This window comes from Danio aesculapii, chromosome 6, assembly GCF_903798145.1.
Source record: "Danio aesculapii chromosome 6, fDanAes4.1, whole genome shotgun sequence".
In the NCBI taxonomy this organism is placed as follows: domain Eukaryota; kingdom Metazoa; phylum Chordata; class Actinopteri; order Cypriniformes; family Danionidae; genus Danio; species Danio aesculapii.
This window is the reverse complement of record NC_079440.1, coordinates 29567017-29588029: the sequence shown is the minus strand read 5'-3', so window position 1 is coordinate 29588029 and position 21013 is coordinate 29567017. Positions and strand designations below refer to the sequence as shown.

General features: G+C 37.1%; 1 protein-coding gene across 3 annotated transcripts in view; it reads left to right on the top strand.

Moving 5' to 3' along the window:
* lpp (LIM domain containing preferred translocation partner in lipoma) overlaps positions 1-21013 on the top strand; it is a 402581-nt gene that overhangs the window by 247637 nt on the left and 133931 nt on the right. For all 3 annotated transcript variants that reach the window (XM_056459922.1, XM_056459923.1, XM_056459924.1), the window contains exon 6: positions 5800-6372. In XM_056459922.1, the coding sequence (XP_056315897.1) occupies positions 5800-6372 (573 nt within the window). The remainder of the gene's footprint in view (positions 1-5799; positions 6373-21013) is intronic.

The window sequence follows — 21013 nt, the reverse complement described above, 5'->3', positions numbered from 1 at the left end:
TGATGAGAATAGTGAAGATGGAAGCAAAATTTTCATTTTGCTGAAATTGTGATCTTTGGTGTTTCATATGATGCAAATCAATAATAATCGTCCCTTTTAGAGTAAATATAATAATAATAAAAAAACATAATTGGGATAATCAAAGTTACTAACCAATTCTCGAGACCTTATGGAGCAAAATGACAGATCTGTGCGTTAATACATTAATACCATTAATGCACATTAAGCAATTTTCAAATTCATACACCCAGACGCAAACTCATAAGTAGGCCCACACAGAATATGCGTGCATATTTTCAGCCCATCATTAAGTCTGTTTATTTAGTTGTGTGTAAATGAGTGTAAATTAATATTTATTCAGTTTTTAAATAATTTCTGTAATACTACTGACTAATATGAAAATGTTCATATGATTTATTTAACACAGTTTGTAAAGTAATAATTTCTGTCTTTTAGTAGATATGTGGTTGATGTATTATATGAGAGACTTGCTTTGTTTACCAAATAAATGGATCTACGTAATAGGATCTACATTGTAAACATTAAATAAAAGTAAAAAATTATTTTTTTTTTATTTAACATATTACGTTTTAAATTAACTTTTTAAATTATGACCCATAAACACCCATAATCATACTGCGTAAATCCACAGATTTTGAACAATATTCTGCACAGAAATTCTCTCTGGTCCTACTGATAAGTTAGCTGATGCTAAAAATCTTCAATTAAAGAAAAAATGTCTCCAACATATTGGATTGCCTTAGTGTAAGCACAGTACATTTTGGTTTGAACTGCAGTAACCATTTGGATTACAGTAGAAAGATGTTATACAACTTTATTTTACAACTTTAACAGCATTTTCAATTGGAATTACATTCGTTTTTTTCCTTAGAAAAGTACATGACAGCATCTATCACCGCATTTGTAGAACCAGTTGGTTTTGCCCCAAGATTCTTGGGTTAAAAACATCTTTCTGACCCACTTACTTGCAAGTCGCCCTAACCATGAAACCCATCTAAAATGCATGATGCAACGGCGCCTTTCCCCGCACAACCAAACACTTCCTGTCTGAATTCATGGAGAGATGGGCATCACCACTAGATTAAAACATTTTTATAGGCACATTCACTTCACAGACGTGTTTAAAACGTGCAGTTCTGCTCGAGGCAATGATGTGCTATCACGAAGTGTATTACTGAATGTTTCATCATGAAATTAGAGTCTCTTTGGTCTTCATTTAGCTGGTTAGTTATGACAGAACAGCCTTCTATAGATGAATCAAATCAGCCAAATATTATAGAATGGAAGTATCTCTTTGGTCTTTTAATTCAATCAGACAAAAGCACCAAATGCTCTACAGCTAGGATTTATTTTGATCTTTGATGGTTGTCGCCGGGTTTGGGCTTAGTTGAATTTTCCGTAATCTTTTTACATCTGCAAAAACGGAGCCTGTCCTCGGGCTCTGTGACACTGAATAGACTGAATGGCCTCGGGAAATTGTTGGACGCAGAATACGCTTCTCTGTGTTGAGCTTACAGAGCCGAACCACCTACAGTAGGAATCCAAGGACACAAATCTTTCTGATTTAGCCAGTGTCCCGTGCGGCCCGCTAGCATCAGCACAATTGTCTCTGCCCTGGTCAGGCTGCCCATCACTTCTCTCTCTCTCTCTCTCTCTCTCTCTCTCCACCAAAACAATTTATACCCGGCTATTGACTGTAAATCTCAAAGCTTTATTAGCTATAGTTTATGAGTGGATGTGATCTGGGCACGACCAACTGATGGTTGTTGCACTTGCCCTGTGGATCGATCTGTCGTAGACAGGCTGTATAATTACTGTGAGATGTGGATGATTAAATTGTGGCTCTATGAAGGTTCTGCGCCCCCTGATGTACACCCCTGTATGGCCGCCTCTCGTTCTAATGTGCACGTTCCGTTATTATTGTTAGCCGTTTTGGTGAGTTGTGATGGATATTATCAAAGGTTTGCATTGTTGATGTCAGTCAAGTTTTGGCAAAGTTTGAGAAATTGACTTGAAATTTGAATTAGTCACGCCTTGCAAGTTGAATTGGAATTGAATTGGAAGTGGAGCTTGTAAAATATAAGTAACATATAATGGCATTCTGGGATATTATCTGTGAAATCCCATTAATCCACTCTGGTAAATAAGACATTTTGTTCTATATTTTTATGTCTATAAAGCAAGATGAAATGTACTTTAAGAGCTACTGATTGCAGCAATCTGTCATGCAGTGAGCACAGCGCTACTCTTTAGCTTGAAAACTCCGCAAAGACGCTTAAATTGATCACACTTTTTTAAAGTTAATAGATTGACGGCCATCTAAAGTTCCTATTTGCAGTCGATGAATGGTAGGCAAGTGTTTGCATGTGCTGCCTGATGTACTGTTACCTCATTACAGACATTATTGATCTGTTAATCATGGACAGCGTGATTTACTTCACCATATCCTGTGGATTTAAAAATAATTAAATAAAATCTGCTACTAAGCCATTTATTACATTTTAGTCAACCAAGGCTCTCCTCATTGAGTAACATTAGTCGATTATTGGGGGCAGCTCTTAATGTTACAGCTTCAGAGCTTTTTGTTTGTTTCTTTCTTTGAGTATTGGAGCTGTGGCGAAAAATCCTTTAGGAAATTGATTCTGCGTAGACTTTTTCAAAATGCATCACTATTCTCTCTTGAATCGATTCTGAACTTATATTGAAATAGAAAATGGAGCACTACACTGTAAAACCTAAAATATTAAGGTAACTCAAACCATTTGCGGAAACCGATTGCAACAAACCATTTAGGTTCAAAAGCTAATCCTAATGAGTACTGTGAACTTAATCCATTTGAGTAAACAAAGCAATTTGAGCACAGTAAACCCCAATAAATGAAGAGAACTCAAACCAACTGAGTACTGTAAAACCCAATAAGTTAAGGCAACTCAAACCATTTGAGGAAACCGATTGCTACAAATCATTTGAGTAAAAAAAGTAATTTATATGAGTACAGTGAACTTACTCGATTTAAGTTGAATTAATGAGGTATTTAATTAACACAGAGTTCAAAACTCTTTTCAAATGAGTAGAATTAACTTTCAGTAAGTTTTGAGTTACCTACACTCATTTCATTTGATAAAGTTGACTGTTGGGTTTTACAGTGTAGGCAAGTTGTTGGCCATACATTTAAAAGCTTACGAAGAAGAGCGATTTTATCATTAGTCATGTAAATTGGATTTACGTCACAAGATTCATGTAAACACAGCTCACAATGAGCACTCCCTTAAACCTGTCCTAACTTTGTTAATGATTATTTCAGTTTTCAGTGGTATTTGTAAGGAATTGGATGGCTAGTGTGGCTGTTTGTAAACCATCTGATAAAAACCAGAATCAATTCAAGAGAGAATGGCGATAAATTTTGGAAATCACAGAATCGATTTCTTAAATGATTATTTTCCTCAGCTCTATTGAATATATTTACAAAAATCTCAGAAAAAAGATTATCTTCAACCAGAGTTGGGTGTAAGGCGTTCCACAGTAATGCGTGACTGTATTCTAAGTACATTTTTGAGGAGCGCAGTAATGTAATGAATTACATTTTAAATTTGTGTAATTTGATTACAGTTACTAAAGTCAATGTAATTGCGTTACTTACATTCCAAAGATAGTTTTTAGAAGAAAAAAAAACTTCTTTTAAATCACTTTTTCTGCTACAACGTCAGTTAATAAGCATACGCTTCTAAATTACTGGAGAACATGAGCTGAAATGGTTGCTGTCGAGAGTGGCTTCTTCAAGTGGAAAAACAAACATTACATTGATTTTATTGAGTGTAAAACAAAAATATAGCTGTGAAATGCAGTCTATGACCAGTCTATGAAGTACTTTTGACTGCTTTTAACTTGACCAGCAACTTGTTCAAGCACTTGTGCAAGAACAGAAAGCATTCTACGACAATACTCATCACCAAGGGGGACACCAGCGCCCAAAAACACATCGGTGTTCATATATCTCATCTTTTACGCATGCTCACATTTCCCAGGTGCCCCCAGTTGAAAACCACAAGTGATGTGACAAAAACTGACCGATCAGCTTCATGCTTTGTAAGGAATATACACATTTTGGTAGACTAAGGCTATGTTCACACTGCAGCCAAATGGGGCCTGAATCAGATTTTTTTTTGCCCACATGTGACTCAGGTGATGACAGTGTGAACAGCCCAAACCGCATGGAATCTGATCTTTTCAGGTCAGATCTGTGCCACTTTCATATGTAGTCTTAAATCAGACACAGATCTGATGTTTTGCAATGCGACTGCAGTGTGAACGGTTATGTCGGATTTCATGTGACTTTTACATAGTCTTTGAGCGACATGCGTCATCATTCTGTGCTGCAAACATCCTTTACTCATCAGCATCACAGTAGAATGGCACACATGGTGATTACTTTATCACATAAAGTTGGTTGTTCATTTTGAAAAAGATTTTGAAGGCAAAACTGGTGCTTGTTACCGATTGAGGCACGGGTTGATCGCGAAGCTGAAGAGCGTCATGCGTGTTGCGGATAGGGGATCCGTGTGCAAAGGAGGGAGAACTTTCTCTCAGAGAGAAAAAAGGGCAGGTGCTCGAGTACCCAAACCCCCCTTCTGTACATGTCTGCTGTTTATAACGAAGCAAAAATTAAATGCAAACGGAGATAAAACAACTCCACCCTCACAGTTCAGTCTGGGGCTGCTCATTAACCCTTTAAGAGTTCACTACACCGGTGGTCAAACAAACGTGCACCGCTGTTGTCATAAATCGCAAATGATCAGTGTTTTCAATCACAAATGACTTATTTTAGATTTCAAATGTTGAAATACACATTAGTAGTAGCAGAACAATTATTTACAGTTCTTAAAATACACCAAGGTTGTCTGTGAAAATGGCAATAATCATATAAGCATGATCTGACAACGTGCTTACTTCATACAGTTTCACGTGTGCATAATTTGACATTTTGTGCTGTCCGTATCCGTACTTTTGCGCATGCGGGCCAGTTTAGGAACAGGATCTGTTCAGGGCAGTGAACAGGGCAGTGTGAACAGCCATGCAAAAAAGTCAGATTTGAGCACTAAGCCTGGCAGTGTGAACGTAGCCTAATTACTTCAGACACACACAGAACACCAAAACACAGCAGAGCTTTTTCATTTTGTGGATGTCAGTGGTTACATGTATCCAGTTTTCTTCCGTCTTCTTTTGTGTAAAAATAAAGACAAACAGATTTGGAACAAGTGAATGATGAGAGAATCTGTATGAGAATATGTCTTTTGAATATGTCAAGCTGTTGTGATCAACACATTGTAATGTTTTTCAATGAATATATAATTGCTGGAAGAGCTGCAGTTTATTTTGTATTTTTTTAGGTCTATTTTATATGTTTTAAAAGCAACTTCAAAGTAAAGTAATTAGTAATCGGATTACTTTTCACATGAAGCAATTATTATTGTAATCAGATTACAATTTTCCAGTAGTAGCCAGTGATTTGTAATTGATTACTTTTTTAAAGTAACTTACCCAACCCTGTCTACAACAGACAAATGTTTAGTTGAAAGCTATTCAATCATTGTGTGAAGTTTCTATTTTATTTTAATTCTGAATTCTAATTGCAATTCAAATCAAATTCAGTAAGCAGTTAAACTGAATCAAATGAATAACACACAAGACTTGTCTTAAGCAAGAATCTTAAGCAGTGTCCCTTTGTCTAGCTAACAAAAATATCTACTTATTTTCTAATTTAATGCTTATTTCTTCCAGAATTCTGCCAGTCCTGCTGCAACAGGCTCTAATGCCCCTGTTACAGGCTATCGGCGCATGGTGATTCCAACCCAACCCCCTCTTACCGCCACCAAGAAATCCACCCCGAAACCACAGGTGCCTCAAAACGTCACTCCACCAGCTTCATCTTCTCCAAGACACCAGTACCAGCCTGCGCCCCAGCCTGTCCCAGCATCATACACCACCGCCTCCACACCAAGCCAGCCCACCTTCAATGTTCAGGTCAGGGCCGCTCAACCTGCCCCGCAGCAGCAACCAGTTCGTGGTCCAGGACAGGTACAGTACATGCCGGCTCAACCCAGAGCTCCAGACTTCGCATATGGGCCTCCACAACCTGGATTCTGCCCTGCTCCATCTGGAGGCTACCAGGACCAACACTACAGTGGAGCTCCTGCTTATGGAGGACAGAACACATGGAGGGCTGAACCGAGCCACCACCCCGCTCCAACACCCAGCCAAGGGTACCAGCCTGCTCCTCCCAAAAAAACCTACATCACTGACCCTCCTGCCAGCCTGGCACCCTTCGCTGGTGGGTCTTCTGCTCCTCATAAGGTAAGGGCCTCATTCATGTTTCACATTGAAGTAGATCAAACAGAAACAGCTGGAGGAGGAAATCCATGAAAAGAAGAATTAGAAAAGCCTTCAGGCCCTTAATCAGTTCTCCTATTTTATTGAATCTGTGAAATTAGGTTCTCTGCATTACATGTGTTCTAAAGCACTGAGAGTCAAATTGAACTCTTTTGAAATGGCACGCAGACGTCTGTGTCACAGAAAGGACAAGATTCTTTAAAGGACAGAATTGCTTTACTGTTGGCTGCTACCTGTGAATGGCTAAATAACTAGCATTTTCTCTAGATTAAAAATATGCAGGAATCATTGTTCAAGTTATGAGTCTGTGGGCTAAATAGAACACAGATCCAAAGAAGTTAATGTAAAAAGAAAAGTGCAAAAGTTAATTAATAATAATAATAATAATAATAATAGTTGCGCTGTCGCCTCACAGCAAGATGGTCCCTGGTTTAGACCTTGGCTGGGTCAGCTGGTATTTCTGTGGCGTTTGCATGTTCTCTCCGTGTTGGCGTGGGTTTCCTCCAGGTGCTCCAGTTTCCCCCACAAGTCCAAAGACATGTGCCATAGATGAAATGGGTCAGCTAAATTGTCCGTAATGTATGTGTGTGAATAAGAGTGTATGGGTGTTTCTCAGTGATGGGTTTCTCATATGCTGGATACGTTTTCGGTTCATTCTGCTGTGGCAATCCCAGATTATTAATGGGACTAAGCCAAAAAGAAAATGAATATTAATAATAATAATAAGAAGAAGAAGTACTTAAGTACTTAAACGTGTGTTAATAGACTCGAAAATTGCCCCAAATCCTTTAATTTGTTTTAGAGAAATGTCAACATCAGCAAACAACATCAAGTTGAAACAACAGTGAAATAAAAAAAAATAAAAAATAAGAAAATGGTTCTGATGGCGCTATCAATCTTTTTTTGAAAGTCATTAAGTGTTTCTTTTGCTATTTGAGCTAATTGGAATGCAAAAAAACAAGAAAACTAAAATTGTGGTACTGTCCCGTTCACTGCAATCTACGATTCTTAAGGGTCTATAACAGTAGAATACAACAAAACAAAACATTAGAAAGAGTATGACCAAATTGAATCAAGTGATAAAATGTTAAAATAGAAACACAGCATAATCTTCTTGGCATTAATAAATATACACTAACTCTGGACTGACTGTAAACATGAAAACATTCCAATATGGAAACTTTGACATCTTTTTTGATACAGTATATAGTTAACCCAAAAACAAAAAATCTGTCTAATTCACTAACCCCCCCACGTGTTCAAAATTGTTTCTTCTGTTAAACAAAAAATAAGATATTTTGATGAATTTAGTTTTTTCTTATTATGGGTGTGCATCATTAATCACCTATTTCTTTTGTGTTTAACAGAAATAGGTGTTTAGTAAGGATGAGGATCTATTTAAGGATGAATAAATGTTTTTAAATAAGTAAATTATTATTATTATTATTATTCATTCATTCATTTTCTATTCAGCTTAATCCCTTTATTAATCCAGGGTTGCCACAGCGGAATAAACCGCTAACTTATCCAGCATATGTTTTATGCAGCGGATGCCCTACCAGCCGCAACCCATCTCTGGTAAACATCCATACACACTCGCTCACACTCATACACTACGCACAATTTAGCCTTCCCAATTCACCTGTACCGCATGTCTTTGGACTGTGGGGGAAACCGGAGCACCCGAAGGAAACCCACGTGAACGCAGGGAGAACTTGCAAACTCCACACAGAAACGCCAACTGACCCAGCCGGGGCTCGAACCCTCAACCTTCTTGCTGTGAGGCTATCATGCTAAACACTGCGCCACTGCATCGCCATTATTATTATTATTATTATTTACATTTACATTTACATTTAGTCATTTAGCAGACGCTTTTATCCAAAGCGACTTACAAATGAGGACAAGGAAGCAATTTACATAACTATAAGAGCAGCAGTGAACAAGTGCTATAGACAAGTTTCAGGTGTGTAAAGTCTAAGAAGCAAAGCATTAGAATTTTTTTTTTTTGAGAGAGAGAGTGCAGTTAGTGGTATAGCCAGAGAGGCAGTTAAGATTAGGAAGGAAAGTGGACAGTGGATTATTATTATTTTTATTATTATTATTATTATTATTATTATTATTATTATTATTATTATTATTATTATTATTATTATTATATTATTATCATCATCATTATTATTATTATTATTATTATTATTATTATTATTATTGTTATTATTATTATTATTATTATTATTATTATTATTAATATTATTATTGTTATTATTATTAGGGGAGTTTTTTTTACTACACCTTAAAGCACATATCCCATATTCCGAAGAGTAAAGTAGCCTGTACTTGTCTGTGTTTCACTTGCCCTTGGAACCACCACAAGTGCACATTCACACTGGTTAACCACATTTATTTTTCTCTCTGGACCCATTGCATATATGGGAATGTAGAATTTGCCAAAAACTGTAACTTGGTTTCAGGAATGGTTTAATGGTCAAATGAAGCCAAAATAGTCCTATTTAGATGTTATGTTTTGATGTTCTACAATGTGTGAACACCAGTCTCATATTTGTCATATTCAACATCGTATGCATTTATTTGTGTATTTTTATTTTCTTATTTAAATCTATTTTAAGGTCAGAGCACTGATTAAGGATCTGAATGTTTTTTGGAGAAGGAAGTGATGTAGAAATCTCTGTATATTCTGATAATTTTTCAGTAATAAGAAAGGTACACAAACGCACAGTTATCCTTATTCTGTGCACGTTGAAAAATTCATGAAAATGCTTTGAAAGTGTGTGTCTGTGCGTGTTGTTTGTGTGTGTATGTATGAATAATACATTTGTGGTAATTAATTATCTGTGTTCGTGTCCTGCGATTGTGTGTTTAAACTTGTAGCTTGTGTATTTTATGATTTATTGATTGTGCATTAGAGAGCGAGAGCGTTTTCAAAGGCTGGTTAGCATACAAAACATGCTCGTATTTAAAATTAAACCTTGAATCTTTGCTCAGTCATAACAGCTCATTTAGAGAAACAGCTTGCGTTAGTGTCACAGAAACCCACCAAGAACTCGGTTTCGCATTTTACAAAGATGTGTGTGTGTGTGTGTGTGTGTGTGTGTGTGTGTGTGTGTGTTCAAGACTTTGAGTGAGTGTAAGTGGCTTATAAGCAGTACAGTGTATATTGTATGTGTACACTACTTTACTTAGTGTTTATGATTTAATTGCTTCGGATGGCAATACAACAGGGAGTTTCTTTGCATCCTTTATTGAAATCTTCAGAATAAACAGTTATTTTAACCTTTATGAATTGTTAATGCTGCTTCTCTGTAGGGCTTTACACTTTCTGACTCTATTTGTCTGAATAAAAGCAGAATGTTTATCGTATCTTACCTCACACATTCACACATCTCTCACTCCTTTTTCTTTTTCTCTCTCTCACTTTCACTCCCTCTGCTTATTTCTTCCCATTTGACATCTAGTTCCAACTTATTATTTATTGAAGCAGAAAAGAGGATGCCTTTCAGAGAAGATTTATATTTGTTTTTTGACTTTTTGTCAGTTTACAGTAGCTGGTCTCTTTAGTCTTATGGTCTAGTAGACTTTCGACCAGTATGAGATTGGTCAAAGGCTTGGTCATGTGATTGTTCATGCTCGATGATGTGTCCATTTGTGGCCAAAAACCTGTACCATTTTCTTTCTGAATACTGGATTTGGATTGGCTGGAACATGTCATTTGCTGAATGTCTTTAAAGGGGTGGTCCAGTGTGTGTTTTTAAGGCTTGGTTGTGTTTATAAGATATAAAGCAACGTGTGCTCATGCTTCATTTGTGAAAAAAAATTAAATTATTTTTCATACATCTTACTTTGATTATATACAGCTACTCCGCTAACACGAAAATGACGTCATATTTCCTACTTCCTCTGAAAGGGTCGCTCTCAAGAGGCTCTGATTGGTCAGCTAACATAATGTGCTATGATTCGCGTATCAGCTCCATGTTACCAGATAAAGCGTCATGCCCCTACAAGCGCACACTTTGCTTTTGCTGTGTAAATACTGTCAGTCAGCATAGCCGCAGCAGTTTGAGCCTGAATCAGAGAGAAAATAGAAAGGACACAGCTGAACCTCACACCACCTCTCTAAAAAAATTCTGAAAAGTATTGTTCACATATATTCGGAATAAGCATGTGTAAGTAATATGAAACATTCACATATATTTTGCGAGTTTGTTATTTAAGAAGTATAGCGCAGGGAAAGCGGCTACATAAAGAGACACTGCAGCGCTGGTGAAGATTGTGGGTGTTTACAGGGGTGTGATGGATAAATATGAATTTGTAGCTAAATTGTTAGCGGTGCCAAACAGCATTTTTTGTTGTTTACATCCGTTTTTATGTCCGTGCTACATCATACCATTAATGCTAGATACTATGCATGTAATATATAAATTTTAACATATAAAAATACTTACAAGTTGTGGATCAAAAAGCTTCTTCTATTATGGTTGAAGTTTTTAGCTGAATCCAGCACTGAACTGGGAGAGATTCTGTAAGCTCTCCTTTGTTAAATGCTAGCTATATATTTTTTTATTATTCTCTGGAACATTATTAAAATTGGAAATAGCAGCGTTTGGACGGCATTTTAGCTTTCTCCGCTATAACATTACAGTGCCTCTGGCCACACCGCATTGCTGCATGGGGTGTATGCACATGTTGAATGGGTGGAACCCGAGTTTAGTGGACCACCCCTTTTAACCCTTTATACCATGAGGCTGGTGATTGTTTGATTTTGATTGGATGATGAATGGTGTGCAATTTATAGTTTTCATGTGACATCACACCATTATGGAAACGCCCACCTGGTGGACAAAAGATTACTGACTCCCGCTGACCATCAAGAGTAATTTATCTTTGTTTTAGCCAAAAAGCTAATGCACATGGATAATTGTTGTGCAGCAAGATGTACCATTACTGGCCCACGAGGAGTTCCTCAGAAAGAACTGCCAGAAAGGAGAAATGTATGCATTTGTGCTGAATGGTAGCATCATTGACCCATAACAATCTATGATACCTATAGCTGTCAGTACGTTTTTATGAAAAGAACTCAAAATAACTACATTGTGCCAAACAATATGCATTAAAATTATTTAATGGCTGGTTATATCTATAGAAACAATATATTGCACCATATGTATACAAATATTTAGTTTAGCTCAAAATTATTCATACCCCTTGGAAAATAAATACTTGTTATAGCTCTGAGTCCAGTTAACATTTAACTTTATAAAACAAGTGTTTTTGTAAATGTTCTTGATCAGTTTCCAGTTGAATATCCCCTATTTATTTAAATTTTTCCAGCCCAGGAAAACTCACTGGAGATGCATCAGCCTACATTTTTGAGATACTCAAAATACATTGCTCCGGGTACATTTCAGATGACATATCCACTAGATGGTGCTGTCTACATTTTTGCCAATACATTATTCAGGGTATTTGTTGTATATTTCAGTGAAGGTGGGGCTTGTCAGTTGACCTAGTCATTTTTGTGATATATATATATATATATATATATATATATATATATATATATATATATATATATATATATATATATATATATATATATATATATATATATATATATAGTTGGTGTTGTGCAAAGAAAATGCAATTGAAAATTATCCTTCGTTGGTTGATTTGTTGTTCTCAACCTGTGTGCCCCCAGTGGCCCATGATGGTATTACAGGGTGGCCGCCAGTTGTTATTAATAGACATAACATTGCAAATATATGTAAATATGTTAAGAAATAAATAATAAATTGTTTCTATTTGATTTCACCAACTGATTTCATAACAGCCCGCTACTTTAAAACATATGCTACATGCATGGGTTTGCCAATTTTGACTGCTTGTCTGAACTAGAGACCCACACTCACAGAAACCGGTGCAACAACCACAAATTTTGATATGTAAATACTGGTTCTGGCCAATATTGTTTGGGTTGTGGGTGCTTAAAATTTTAAAATTATACATTTTGAATACATAAAAAATAAATATGTAAGGCAAATAAACTGATATTCGTCTAACTCAAAGAAGCAGCAAGGGCACAATATTAAGGCCCTTCCACTTGGAAGTGATCAAATGCCTCATGCATGTGCCTGATTTGGTGAAGGCATTTTGTCCAGTGAAACGCGGCACATGCGTTGTGGTTTCCATCAACAAAGTCACATTTGTATTTGCTCAAATCTAACCTAAAAGTTGTGCGGTAGTGGAGCGAAACTTCAATTTTTCAGCTCTAAATCATGTCCTGCGCAGATCTACTCTGAACCCTCTCTGCCTGTTACTGTACTTGGTTGCTGAATAAGTTACCAACCCCTTCACAAAAAGCAGGTTCAATTAAAAATGTCAGTGTGTCCTGGAAACATACATGTTTGTTTTAGTGGGCTGCGAGTTAAAAAGGTTGGGGAACCACTGATCTAGATTATCCACTTATGGAAAGAGATTCTCTTTCAGTCAGTCTCTCTCCTATACTGTACACTCGAGCTTCATGCTTTAAAAGCTGTGGTCATCTTTCCCATTGACTTTCTCAAATTCAGCCAGGCAAGAGAACATCGGTCAAATCTAGAGAACAAACAAGGTGTTGACACTGAATGAACACAGAATGCCACATGGCCGTTTCCTGTCTGATCGCTGGTCTTCCCCCTCGGCAGAACTTCTAGGTCACTACCTTCGAGTCCTCTGCAAAAAGACAGCTCGAGGCGCCTGAGAATCACTTACTCTTTTTAAAATTTCCAAGAATATCTGGTAATGTCTTTCACTATCAGCCCAAGGATGTAAAACATCCAGTTCAATTAGAGTAACTCAATGTGCTGTTATTAATATATAAGAGTGATGGGATGATAAGTGGCAGGCTCTTGGGATGTGTCTTTTTTTTCTTTTCTTTTGTCATTGTAGGTCCTTCCAGCTCCACACTGACTCCAATGGCCTTTTAACCAGCAATCATTTATGTGTCAATGCTTTACTTATTTTTAAGGCAGAAATACGCAACGCTGTGCAAAAGAAACGACACACTTAATAACTTAGTGCCTTTCAAAAATGTAAAAGGAGAAAAATTGTGATGAAGAGGAACAAAAAGATTTTTGGAGTTGCCTCTGAGAGCCCTTAAACTGATTCATTTTCTACATGGAGGTGGCTATTGCGCTCTCTGTGTACACACACTCCATAGCCACAATCTGGGGAAAAGCACACACCCTTGAGCCCACGCTAATTCAAGGATTTTATGCACTAGTACAAACAACTGCAGCCCCAGCCTTTGGGAATAGCTCATCAAGGACTGTGTTTAACTAAACACAAAATAAATACCACATTGTAGGGAGCAGCCTCATGTATTAAGAAAACAAATTAACGTTATTCGAAACACAAGTACATTATGCTGTGAGATGGCAGCTCTGGTCTCGAAATAGCACATCAGAATAACAAAAGAGGGGTCTTCGAACTTCTCTTTGATTTCATCTTCCACCCCTCAATATTCTTAGTGTGTTCATTTTCTGTGAGTTCTGAACATGAATACAGATTTGTTGTTGCAGTCATTTGTTTATTTAGGAATGATGCTTCCTTTCTTAAAGAAGAGCATGCTTTAAATAGCAAGATGTGCTCATTTTGTACACGCTGTACATTTTCATACTTCTCATAGATATTGAAACATGAAGGTTTTGCTTGTTTTTCAGCATTAAACTGATGAATAGATGCAGCGCAGGTTTACATTGGTATTATATTTAATTAACTGCAGTTCTTGCTATTGCTGGAAAAGCACAACTGCTTTTCCATTACAAGAATAAATCATGTTAAAATTTATAATAAATAATATGTAATAAAAGCACTATTCAAACCAACATCCCAGAGAAATGGCATTGTACAATTACCTTTTTTTTAGATTTACTGGTGGTCAGAATAATTACTTTCCAGGAATTCACTTCGTTTCTGTTGCTATGGCAGCAAGTAACAGCATAGCTGAAATTTGATGGTATCAGTGAAGTTTCTGTTCAGTTCTTTTTTAAAAGTCCATTTTTTCCTATCATTTTATCATGGGTTTTTAGTGAGACAAGAAGAGGACTTCATACAGACAAATGTTCTTGGCAGCACACATCAGGGGAAAGCTGGATCATTGGTTTTCAATTAGCCTTGTGCTTGGAACATTTGAAAAACTTCCACAGTAATATAAGTTGTCTGTAAATCTTCAAATGGAAACTCATTTGTTAATGTCTTTAGTGTTTAAAATCTTTATTTTGCTAGAGATAGTTGTCTTAGAAATGTAAATGTGCTGTTAATTCATGTACCCTCGAGGCTATACAATTATAGGTGTTTTTTTTAGCTTCAAGATTTTTAGCTTCAACTGTGGTCATTTTCAATTCAATTTAATTCATCTTTATTTCTATAGCGCTTTTACAATGTAGATTATGTCAAAGCAGCTTAACATAGATGTTCTAGTAAATTGAAACTGTGTCAGTCCAGTTTTCAGAGTTGAAGTTTAGTTCAGTTCAGTGTGGTTTAATTTTCACTGCTGGAAGTCCAAACACTGAAGAGGAAATCCATCGATGCGTAGCTCCACAAGTCCCAAACCAAGCATGCCAGTGGCGAGGAACAAACTTCACCAATTGGCAAAAGTAAAGCAAAAAAAACCTTGAGACAAACCTTGCTCAGATGGGCACGACCATTTCTCCTCTGACCATACATCATGTGCAAAGCTGCAGTCTAGGTGCTAGAGGGATTTGTGATTCATACTATATAACGAAAGTCAGTTGTTAGCACTCTTAGAGTGTCAGAAAGTAAAAAAAAAAGACAAGAATTTACAAACACATGCACATATATGTAACTCACAACTTGGATTCTGTGAGGGTAAATTAACAGCAAAATTTCATATTTGGGGGAAATTTTTTTTAAGGGATAGTTCACCCAAAAATTCTGTGATGGTTTGCTTACACTTCACTTGTTCTAAACCTGATTTTTAAACGTTCTTTATAATATATTGTTTTGTGTTAAACAGAAGAAATGAAAGATAAGGTTTAGATCCACTTAAATGTGAGGAAATGTTGAGGAAATACATTTTTGGATGTTCTTTACCTTTTAAGTTATTAGTCCAGTAATATAATCACCAAACCTGCAAAACTATTTGCTTCAAAATTAAAAACATATGTCAATGAGTTTGAAGTTTAAAAAAAAAAAAATTGTTAACTGAAAGAAAAAGTGTTATCTTCATTATTATTATAGCCAAATGAAGCAAATGGACTTCATTCAAGCTACCGAGAAACAAAAGACATGGCATAATGGTCTACAAGCATAAGAATTTGTCCGATTTGGTTTACATTACATCAAAAGCCATAATATAATGAATGGGCCATTAAAATTAGACAAAATTAATCTACTGTAATAATAAAGGCAGCTCTGCAATAGGGTTATCAAAAGTATCAGTACATACATTTTAAAAATGTTCATTTCACGCTAATAGTTCAGCACTGTTGAGCACATTCTTAAACAATACTGATTGGCCAATTTGCTTAGTGGTTCCCAAAGTGGGGGTCGGACCCGTCGAGGGGTCTCGGGATAATATGCGGGGTCACTTGGTGATTTCCAAAAATCGAATTCATTTTATTAAACTATTAGAATAAGCATAATTTGTTTATATGCCACAGAAGATAAAAATAGTTGTTAACAGTTCTGAAACAATGGGCGACGCAGTGTCGCCTCACAGCAAGAAGGTCACCGGTTCGAGCCTCGGCTGCGTCGGTTGGCATATCTGTGTGGAGTTTGCATGTTCTCCCTGCATTCGTTTGGGTTTCCTCCGGGTGCTCCGGTTTCCCCCACAGTCCAAAGATGTGGTACAGGTGAATTGGGTAGGCTAAAGTTGTCTGTAGTGTATGTGTGTGAATGAGTGTGTATGGATGTTCCCCAGAGATGGGTTGTGGCTGTAAGGGCATCCGCTGCATAAAACATGTACTGGATAAGTTGGCGGTTCATTCCGCTGTGGCGACCCCGTATTAATCAAGGGACTGAGCTGAAAAGAAAATGAATGAATGAATGAATGAATGAGTTCTAAAACAACACACTTTTTCCCCCATTGGATTGCGACCTTTGGGGTCTCAATACATTAGAATAAAGACAATAAAGCTATTTGTGTTTGTAAGGTTTGTATATTTGTAACCACCTCAGAGGATATTGGGGGTCGTGAGTCACTGGCATTGTTATTTTGGGGGTCGTGGGCTGAAAAGATTGGAAACCCCTGTATTAGCTGCTGTATGAGTGATCCGCTGATGTATTGACAGATTGATGTGGCTTTGAAACACTCTGGTGTCCGTGAATCTGTTTGCACTCGGTGAACAGCGGTGAAGAGTGGTAAACGGTTGACCTTCATGACCAATCGTAGTCATATTTGTTGATCAAGTGAACACAATAGCCAATCAGCAACGTTTAAGAATGTGCTCAACTGTTAAATTCCAGTATCTACTGGTACAGAAGCCAATACTTTTGAGAACCCTACGCTGCACTGAATTGAGAATTGGGTGATTCCTGTTTCACTGGTTTTAATTATGATTTCTTTTAGCTTGATAATTAAAGTGTTCTTAGAGGAGCACTTTAACCAGACTCCACTCATGTCAGGCAAAGGCAGTCATCAAACATCCAGCCGAACGTGAACTCTAAAGAGCTCGAAAACAATTCTTTTCCCCTTGAAAGCCACGCGCAGTTAGAAAACACGACAGCGAGTGCGGTGACCTCTCTCACAGCACAATGCATTTGATCCTGATGTTTTCCAACTCAGCTGATTTTGCCGTTCTAATGAGAAGCTTTTCCTGCCCTTTTAGCCATAATCTGTTTATTTTTCTTGCCGTCTGTATCGCCACACTTTGAACTTAAATCTCTGAACGGAACGGCGGCACAATATAAAAGCCAGATTAGAGTAAAAGCCAAAGCTGTCAACTTTGTCTTTACCGTTGTCAATCTGTCCAGATGTCATGTCGGGACTTTTCCATAACCTTCCACACAATGCAAAGGCACACTAATCTGATGTATAAATAATCTGAAATATCAAGCATATAATAGATGGCTTAAGAGCAACAGGCAATGGCCATTTCCTAGCAGCGGTTCATCGAGAGGTCTGTAAGCTTATGTCTTGCACTTTTGCTTTGTGTCCCTCGCCGCAGCAATCATTAGATGTAATTGAGAGCTGTCATAGAGTTCAGCATCATTATGAGTTCATAATCACTTCCCGTCCAGCCGTTCTTATCACTGCGTGCTGATTGGCCGCTCTTCTACATGCGATCTGGCTTCTGATTGGTTTGCATCTTTGATATTCGAAGTAAGGTGTAAAAGTGAAGGCTTTTCACATCAACACAGCTCAAGGACACTTAATTAAGCAAATCTGCCAGCAAACGTTTGATCTGCTTTCTCGAACGGAGGGGGAATTTCATGGCTGCTGGTTCATTTAGCGATTTCTTCAACTCTCTCCATCTTTTCTGATCTTCCTCTCCGTCTCTTTCTCTCACCACGTCTCTCACTCTCTCTCTCTAAATTGGGGAAAGGCTAAGCTGGATGATAGCTTGTGTTATTGCTGAGCTTGAGTGACAATTGACAGGGGAAGGATTATTCTCAACTGCTCAACCCCTACAGGCGGCTAAAGCCCCCTAGAAGGTCAATGATGGTTTCAGCTGTCAAATATTCAGCTTTCGTATGTTTGACGTCTCGCTCCCCCACCCGTCTCTTCTGCTCTTCTTCTGGTGGAGGCCGTTTTCCTCCCTCACTCACATATCAACATTTGCATGGGACCTCGTCAACACCTGCTCAAAATAAACTCTTCTAGGACATCATTAAGGGGCTCACTGACCTTACAAATGCTTTATTCAATCCCTTTTGGCGTAATTCCTATTATGGCCCAGCCCATTACTCTCATCCCGGACACTAAAATTGAGTTAGAAATTGTACATGCTGTAAACACGATTAATAATGTTAATCGTAACTGGTGGGTGTTAGACTTCACATTTCATTCAGCCATACACTACTGTTCAAAGATTTTGAGATTTTTTTTTTAAAGGAGTGAGCACTTAATTCAGCAAAGATGCATTTAATTGGACATTAAATCTGCATATTAGAATGATTTCTCAATAGCACTGGAGACTGGAAAACTGTTTGTCAAAATGGTAAATATTTACAGTATTGAATATCCATTTAACAATTCACTATTTAAATCAAGGAAAAATGTTATAAATTATAATTATATTATTATAGTATTAATAAATTATTATAACATTACTGCAATGCTAGTGTTTTTACTGTATTTTACTTCAACAAGAACCATTTATTTTAAATAGTGTGTGCAAAGGTGCATAAATATTTACAATATTGAACATCCATTTAATAATTTATTATTTGAATCAAGGAAAAATATTAAATTCTAATTATGTTATTAATACGTTTTAATAATATTACTGCAATGCTAGTATTTTTTACTTTTTTTTGCCTATATATATATATATATATATATATATATATATATATATATATATATATATATATATATATATATATATATATATATATATATATATATATATATATATATATATATATATATATATATGTATATATATATATCATAGGATTCTTTGGATTCATCTTCAATGCCTCTTCCTTCATTTTACCCCAGACATGCTCATTAATGTTCATGTTTGGTGACTGGGCTAGCCAATTCAGGAGCCCATTGATCTTATTTGCTTTCAGAAACTTTGATGTGGTGGCTGAAGTATGAGAAGGAGCGCTATCCTGCTGAAGACTTTGCCCTCTCCTGTGATTTGTAATGTACAGTAATGGGCAGCACAAATGTCTTGATACCTCAGGCTGTTGATGTTGCCATCCACTCTGCAGATCTCTCGCACAACCCCTTACTGAATGTAACCCCAAACCATGATTTTTCCTTCACCAAACCTGACTGATTTCTCTGAGAATCTTGGGTCCATGCAGGTTCCAATAGGTCTTCTGCAGTATTTGTGATGATTGGGATGCAGTTCAACAGATGATTCATCTGATAAACATCTACCTTCTGCCACTTTTCCAAATGATCAACTAGAAGTCATGTTAGTATTTATTGTTCTTATAACTGGGATCGACGACAAGACTTTTGTCAGGTAGCGTATGTGTTCATGTGCCCGTGTGTCTGCTTATGCATGCATGTGTGCTCATGGTGCGTGTGCATGTGCGTACACACGTGTTTACAGTTTTTATTTATTTCTATGCTGTCACAGCTAAATTCTCCACATCATTTCTCCAGTTTCAGTGTCACATGATTCCTCAGAAATCATTCTGAAGTGCTGATTTTAACTGGTGTTTGTTGGCTTATACAGAAACTCACATAATCAATAAGTAGATGAGGACTAAATGCTGCTCTAATGATAGGCTGCATAGCAGGAAGTGAATACAGAGCAGCATGTGTTTCAGTTGTTTCACACAAGTGCAGTTCCTCTGCCCTGTGCTCTCACACACACACACACACGCACACACACGCACACACACACGCACACACACACACACACACACACAGTGAGTATAATCTGTTCCTGGAGAGTAAGTTCTTTTGTCAGTGTTAGCCGGCAGCAAACAGCCGATTCAGCTCTGCGTGTCCCAAATAGTGGTGAACTTTCATAGCTCTCTCTAGCCCCTCATCAGAAATCTGGGAGATTTAGTTAGGAACGAAAAGCTCTATTATAGGAAACAGAGACAATATAAGTACTGTATCTAAAGATATACAGACCTCGCTGACACTCAGTAATATGATTTGTCTCTGTCTAGAAACACAGATGCTCTTCTATGGTCCACTTTGAGCGCTGGAAGCACATGGGTTTCATTCTTGACAACTGCATCTCATGCTTGTGACCTTGTTGTTTATTGCCTTGTGAATTTGAAGAGTGACAAGCCATTAAACTGATTGACAGCAGGGTCAGTGCAGTTTAAGAGGTTCCGGCTACAGGATGACAACCTTCCCTTTCCGATGTTCAAGTTCAATGTTAAGCGAAGAAAACATTCAGGCTTATGTACAGAGCAGATGCTGGCCATTAAAAAATAGATGAGGGCCTCATGAGCTGTGGAGTATTTCTCGTTTGTTCTCCGGTGGGTCGTTTTGAGGGTCTTCTTGAAAGAAGAACATTTAATGATAATAAACTTGAAAAGTGAACTTGAGGTTTTTTTTTTGTTGTTGTTGATAATTTGGTCTGCAGCCGGGCATTGTTTGGAAAGGGGAAAAACAAGATATTCTGAGAGCTACGGTAGCTGTACCTTGTAGAAATCTTAAAAATCTTGTTCAAGTAATATTTATTCCTAACAAAAAAAGACAGCTTTCATTATATTTGCTGTATGAATTAGTGTAGAGTTTTAACTTGGCCTTCCAACATTTTCATTTTTACGTTATACTTTAATGTATTTTATCCTTATACAGTTTAAGTCAGAATTATTAGCCCCCCTTTGAATTTTTATTTTATTATTTTTTTTATTTCTCAAATGATGTTGAACAGAGCAAGGAAATTTTCACAGTATGTCTGATAATATTTTTTTCTTCTGGAGAAATTCTTATTTG